General features: G+C 36.0%; 1 protein-coding gene across 2 annotated transcripts in view; it reads right to left on the bottom strand.

The window, feature by feature from the left end:
• Positions 1-388: 388 nt before the first annotated feature.
• PRRX1 (paired related homeobox 1) overlaps positions 389-7375 on the bottom strand; it is a 76012-nt gene continuing 69025 nt past the window's right edge. For both annotated transcript variants that reach the window (XM_011979968.1, XM_011979967.1), the window contains one exon: positions 389-3779. Coding sequence is in view for 1 of the 2 variants with exons in the window: in XM_011979967.1 (XP_011835357.1) it covers positions 3641-3779 (139 nt within the window). In the remaining variant the exon portion in view is untranslated. The remainder of the gene's footprint in view (positions 3780-7375) is intronic.

Here is a 7375-nt window from a genome sequence, read left to right as displayed (position 1 = left end):
AAATTCCTCATTCCTATATCCCTGCCTTCACTCCTACTTCTCCACACCCTCATTTGAAAAGCCATCACCTGTTTCTCACCTGTACAGATCCTTACTGGACAGTATTGTGAATGTTAAAGGTACTGATTTTAATAATGCTAAACTCTCATAAAAGTTCCACTCTATTCTCATCTATTATAATAGTTGTGTCCCCTCTTCTTCCTACTGTTGTCTTTGTTTCTGAGGAAAAATAGATTATTTTCCTGTTTTATAGAAAATAATATCACACTCGGATATAGTTCTCTTGTCTATGAGCCCTTCTTACCTTCACTCTTCTGCATGTAATCTCAGATTCTAGCAGATCTGTGTTTTCGAAGTTCAAAGAGAAGAGAATCAGCAGGCTCAAGTGTATATAGCAAAAGACATGGTAGTGTCCTTTCTTTTTATTGAAAAGAAATCATTTCTATTCTAGCGCAAACAATGTATATTTTACAACATAAAGCAAGATATAATTTACATATTACATTTCTTATGAGATCTTTATACCCTAAATGTCATTCCCTTTTTTATTAAGTCACCTCTTCTGGTTTAATTTAACCTGCCAAGTACCCTACAAATCAGCATCTTGTTTGGAGGGAGATTGAGGACACAGGCAGATAGTTCCTATGTATTCACCTGTATCTGGTATCAGGAGTATCACGATGGTGAAGAACAGAGATATGTCTTGACGTTTGTGGCCCTGAGGCCCTCAACTGACAACTGGCTTAAGATCCAGAAGGTTTCTTTTCCAAATCACATACCAAACTTGTATTTTAAAAAATTGATAGTAAATGAACAAAATTGAGAACTTGTGCAACATGTGTACTTCTTGATCAAGTGCTTAGATAATACATGCTTATGGCGTTGGTTCACTGGCAGTGAATGTTTCTTTGGCTGACCAGCACCAGTTACTCTAAGATATTCCCAGACATTGCTTGCCTGAGACATTGGATAAAACCACCCAATTTCACTGATCATTTGGGTTTGTGGGTTCCGGCTTTGCTGTTTGCCACTGGAAATGGATGTCTGAATCAAAATTTCAAATGATTTTGTTTCACATGTCCCTCTATCTAAGGTTTTTCCCTTCTCAATAAAACCTTTTCATGTATGATTTCTGTTCCCTCCCTATAATTCAAATCTTCTTAGCCATTCTCTCCAAACTCCAAACCTCCAAAGTTCATCAATTTCTTGGATTATACTCATTTCACTTAGAATGTGTCAGTCTGTCGGGATGTACTGTTCCTTCAAAACTTGAAAATCCACAGCAACTAGTGGGACAAAAGGATGAATGGAGGAGCTCTTCAGGAAGCAAGTAATGCATGCTGTTCAGCAAGCCTACATGAACCATTCAGTAAGAAATATTTTAATAGCGGGTTAAAAGAAGAAGGAATCAATTGGTGAAAGCAAAATGTATAAGATGAGCTTCATTATTATTTAAAGAACTACAGAATCAACATTTGAAATACAATTTCAGATTGGTGGCTGTTAGATTGAAATAACATCACCATTAGCTCAATCTGATATGCCAAGGGAAATACAAATGTGTGCTAAAAGTGCATCTTAAACCCAAAAATCCTTGCCTGTCACTCAGACTACAAAGTTGCCATATTTGACCAAAATTGATCCAAAGTTTTTTAATCACTCACAACTAGAAATTGTTAGAACTAAGCTGGTCAGGATGAAAATATAAATTAAAAAAAAATTCTGTTCTATGTGTCTTAAATTATTCTTTGGTCAAATGATGTGATTTTTGAGAGATCTGAAAATATAAACCTATTTCTCATTTCCAAATACAAGGTTATAAGTATGTACAGCAAGGTAGCATTTTCTTACTAGAAAACAAGGCTTTCAGGTACCGTATCATTCCATTAACACTGTACACTTTTATAGTCCCTTTCCTCCCATGGCTACAAAGTGCTGGACATACAGAGAATACAGGAAAGAATAAAGGAGCAAATGAATAGAGCCTCACAACACCCCTGTGAGGTAGGTAAGTATTGTTAATCCCATTTTACAAATGGGTAAACTGAGGCACAGCATGGTAATGTAGTTGATCAAGTCCACCTGGCAAGTTACAAAAGCATGGCTGGGAACAAAGAAAAAGAAATGAAAGATCAGTCCTGGCTCCCAGCCCTAGACACTAAACTTTATTTCAAAATATTAAAAAATAAAAATAGCCCACAATTGCCTTTTAAATGTTGGAATTTAGAAAAACCTTTAGGTATTCCTCTTAAACATGTGTCTTTCATATTCCTGCTGAGTGAAGAAAGGGTAGATGACTAAATGGTTTTCCCTCCTCTCTCTAGCTGCAATTCCCATGATAGATCAGATGTATCAGCATTTCACCAGAGCTCAGGCTCCAAACTCAAGGACATTTTTATAGCCTCAAATAGTTTCTAATCCATTTAAAGGCCTAATGTGAAAATGAGACCTGTTCTAAAACAGCTGCTCTATCAATTATTCTGTGACTTTAATGAAAATTTTGTGTAGAAAAAGAAAAGCAGCAAGATCCCTTATTAATGTCTCATCACTATAGAGATAAGAACAGTGGTGATGGTGTATAATTTGCTTTTTGTACTGTTTGGGAAATTGCAAACTGAAGCTTGCAATATTATATATATATATGAAATATATATATAAATATATAAATATATACAGTATATATATAACTGTGCATCTCACTATCCTTAAGGCACGAAAGAGATGTGGGCACGCCTTTTACGACTCACTCTTAGTGTTACTAGAGAAATTTCTCTTCCTCTCTCAGGTGAAAAATATTTCTTCTACCAAATAGTCTGTGACAGCAAATCATTCAAAGACAACAAATATCTTTAAGATGATTGATTGATTGATTGATTGATTGATTGATTGATTGATTGCATATGGTGAGGGGTGGTGGTGGTAGTGATATAATCTATAGCTTCAAGCTTAAATCTATAGCTTAGATGTACACCTTAGCGCTTAGAATTAGCCAGACACAGCCAATTACATTGGATCTGACAGTCCAGTGACCAGATGTGCACAACTGTTTTTTCAGAGGCTGATGGAAAAACCTTACCATGACCAACAAAGATGGAGACAATGAGAAAGGGAATTATGTCTGTCTGGCACAGATTCTTCAGAAAGACTTTGGCTTTTCAAAAGCTCCTAGAGCTTCTATCAAGAGAACTGGGAAGAGGACAGGGTAAGGCACTGAGGTTCAAACAAGTCAATGAGGACAGTAGAGGCAATCATTCTGGATGTATATATGGTTTCTTTGGCTGCTGTAGTTTTTAAAAAAACTTCATACAATCATGGGGTTGGGTGGGCTGAACCTAGCTGAAGAAGCTTGGAGTATATTGAGCAAAGCATGAATAGAAAGAAAAACAAAATAAACACACACAGAAACAAGTGGTGGTGGTATCCCAGAGGGAGGAGGAACATTTGTTAACTAATTTTCATTTTGCTCCTCTCCTGCTTTTCTCTGCCATGGTCCCAATATTTTAGTTCTGTTTTTTGTTTGTTTGTTTGTTTGTTTGTTTGTAATTTACTTTTCTCCCCCAGCAGATGAAGAAATAACAGAGCGGGATAGGTGTCTTATGGTTTTTGATTTCTTCTTAGGCCTGTTTAATAATTTTTTTCCTCAGTTGACTGTTGGCACCTGGTTCCTCTGTAAACTATATTCCTTGGCCTTCAGTCTCAGGTTGGCAATGCTGTTGGCCATGTTGATGCCCTGTGCAGGGCTATTGTTGGCACATGTGGCAGAATAAGTAGCCATGGCGCTGTAGGGACAAAGGAGAGAGCAGGGAGAATAACAGGCGTTAGTTTCACAAAGCTGCAAGTCCGTGCCCCAGATGGAGGTACTCTCAGCATGGGGGCAGGCAGGGGCAATGGCTTGGACTAGATGACCTCTAGGGTCCCTTACAGCCCCAGCTTTCCATCCGTCTAAGGTACTTAGAGAAGAGTGGTCATGTTTTGAAGAGCAGCAGAGAGTGGTGTAGAGTGAGGAAAGGGAGGGAGAGGTATTTGTTGTGGTGGATACAGTGAGTAATGATTTATTTCTGGGGTAGGAGAAGAAAGTTGCTCAAGTTGAATAGCAGGTGTTTCATCAGCTGACTAATTAGAACAGTATTTAATCTCTCGTCCTGCCTACCTCCCCAGCCTGTGGGAGCAGTGAGGAATAGAAACAAGCTTTTGAAAATAAACTAAAGGGAATTTTGCTCCTTCACTCTAGATAACTGACCTTAATTCCAACACATTTTAGATAATAAACACCATAATAAATAATGTGCCTGGAGAACCAGTTAAACATCCCAACATAAGTTCTCTGCCATTCTTAATTTACTGGTTGATAGTACCAAGCATTGCTGAATCAAGAGTTTACTAACCCACTGGCCTTGATTTTAAAAACTCCTCAAAAGAACTTGAATAGCATACACTGCCTTTTGGGTCAGTTATTTTGAAAATGTTTAAATCTACTAGATAAACTATCAAAGTCTCCATTTTCAGCATTCTTGACTTCAGAGGTAACTGTTTCTCACTGTCTTTATTGCTGAGAAAAATCTGAAGTTGTTTTTCGTTGTCAGAGATTACAGTGAGGACCTAAGAACACTGGTAGGCAGAAATTTATCGTTGGTGGGTTTCTGTTAATTGCATCCATGAATCTCTATTAAAGGAAAAAGAAATGGTTTCATAGACTTAATAGTAAATTACTCTTTCTACTAAATACTTAAAAGGATATGCATTTCAATTAAATAAAAATGTTTTTAGTTGCTTCTAAGATTAGCAAAATCTTTCAACTCAGGGCTGGAATGAGATAGACTTATAAATGGAATGACATGTGCTCTTCTGTTGCCTACATTCCAATGGAATTTTGTCAGCCACATAAAAGTTTGTGGTTCTGGGGATCAAGTGACAAGATCAGAAAGAGAGAAAAGTAAAGCTACTCCACAAATAGAATGTAAGTCATTGATTCTTATTTGGGACACACAGAGTCAAAACTCATAATAACCTATTTCAGCTCAGTTACTAATAATTAACTCAAAAAAATTAAGAAATATAATGAGTCCCAGATCACTAGGTATTTCCAGAAATATACATCTTTAATTTAAAATCTTTATAGCCCTGGTTAAATGTATGGGTGACTCTGTGTCTGTGTGTGTGCACACAGCTAGACAAAGCTATGTTCTATTATAGCACACTAAACGTTTGCTTTTAGCACTCGATTCAAGTTTAGTTAATAATTTGTTTAGTATCTATCACTGTTTCAACTATAAGCTCCATAGATTAGACATCACATCTGCCTTGTTCACACTGTTTCCTCAGGTAGAAATGACACCATATCTAGTACTATGTGTTCAATGAATAAACAGATAACTAAGAAATATCTAGATATAGTATAATTAAATTGATTCCTGCTCGATGTCATTGGTTTCTGTCATTCTGCTGTGAGCAATGATTTCTAAAAACAAAATATATCTTACCAATATGCTTTTATTCACAGGAACTGGTCCTTACTGCCAATTTTACTATCTTAATAGAAAGAGCAAAGTCAGTAGGTAATGACAAAAGTAGAAGCTGATGACTGTGTATACTTGGACCCATCAAAAAATATCTTTCACAATAAAAACTGAACAAGTTATTAGTATAGTTAGACTATCACTTCTACCACTACCTATCAAGGGATAGAAGCAGAAGAGTTCCCAGTTAAGGTAGGTTTAAATTAGAAGTGAGATAAATGACCGGAACAATACACTAAAGTGGGACAAGTTTTTTTAGAATATACCAAGAAATGTCACTTATTTTCAAAACTCATATACGTATTATCATTTAGTTCATGGTTCCACTCAAGACCTTACCATAAATGTATGTAAACCCACAAAACCTATATTCAAAAAATTTCTAGGATATGCCAAGAATCCGAAGATCTAAGTATCTGAGAAAAAAAAAAAAGACTATTGAATTTGGGAAATGTACCTAAGTCATAGATTATTATAAAATCAACCAAGTCAACCTTTCATAATCAGGTTTCTGTGACAGAATTAAGCCCTAAAGATGATGCACAGTTAGTATAATTTTAAACACATAGAAGAGAACCTGGAATTAGGAGTTGCCTGTATTATTTGCTAAGTATTTAGAAGAAATTTTGATGGCTTCTGAAAACAGAAAGCTAAAACTTCACGAGAGAGGATAAAGAAAAATTTTCTGATGCTAAATTGTAGATTGTCATAGAATATTGTGCTTTAAGTACTTGGTCTAATTTTCTGAGAGATGTGTTTTTTGAGATTCTGAACAAGCAAAGTCCTATTTAACAGAAATTTGCCCTTTCTTAGATATCAAAGTTGTGTTCCATCTCTTTAGCCAAAAAGGGAGATTAGAACCTTGGGGAGATTATTTTAGTTTACTGAAGATGCTATTGCTATTTCCCAGAAATGTCTCCTATAATAATGATTACGAGTTGTCTATTGCATAACCATTTTTATTGTAGTGATTTCATAGTCAACTAGCTTTACCACCTGATATTCTAGTCTGAGGACTTAGTAGGGTCACACATTTCTTGGAAATATTGAGTTTCTCTCTCAAATGTAGGCAAGACAGTGATATCCCAAATGAGATGAATGTTAATGCACTTTCTATCTCAAAAACAAATTAATGGGATTCAGATCATCTATTGCACAGGAGATTGGGTATTTACTGGGACATTTCTCACATAAATTGCAGCCTGCTTTTCCACAGTAAAGAACAGTGCCCTTGTCTGATTATACAGTGACGTTGTACAAGAACACCAGCAGAGGCAAGTCTGTGACAATGTCTTATAGGTATCCCTCAAATTAGTGGAGCATGAGGATTAAAAAGCAGTTGTTTTTAATGAATGAATTTTGCAGCTCCCTAGGAGCTTGATAGGTGATAACATTTTCACTTGATAAATGCGTAGGAAATGTATAAACTTTCAAAATTGATTTAACTTTTTCAAGCATTCCATAGCCATAAGAAGTAGGATAAAAGAACCAAAGCCATCTTAATTCACAGCCTCTTAAAAATTTTTAGAATATGTAATCCTACAAATATGGATTCCAATAATATTTTGTAAACATACTAAATAATTGCAAGTCTGTTTTCCAGTAATTTGACATGGATCTAGCTTCTCAATTTAAGCTAAGGATGCAATATAGCAAGCAGTGAGCAGTCCTTGGATTTACCCGTGAAAAGCAAAACTTATTACAAGTCAGAAAAGACAGAATTAGTGAGTGAGTCCTCTGAGAGTAGCTTAGTCATTCTTCAAAAATGGCATTAGAAGTAAGATGGAGAGGACCTGCCTCCTAAAGTGTCAACAGATGCAAGACAGTCTTGAGTGGCTGCCAATATGAAATTGTTTGTG

This window comes from Mandrillus leucophaeus, unplaced genomic scaffold (assembly GCF_000951045.1).
Source record: "Mandrillus leucophaeus isolate KB7577 unplaced genomic scaffold, Mleu.le_1.0 Scaffold207, whole genome shotgun sequence".
Classification (NCBI taxonomy): domain Eukaryota; kingdom Metazoa; phylum Chordata; class Mammalia; order Primates; family Cercopithecidae; genus Mandrillus; species Mandrillus leucophaeus.
The sequence above is the reverse complement of the archived record's forward strand: the minus strand, read 5'-3'. Positions and strand labels throughout refer to the sequence as shown.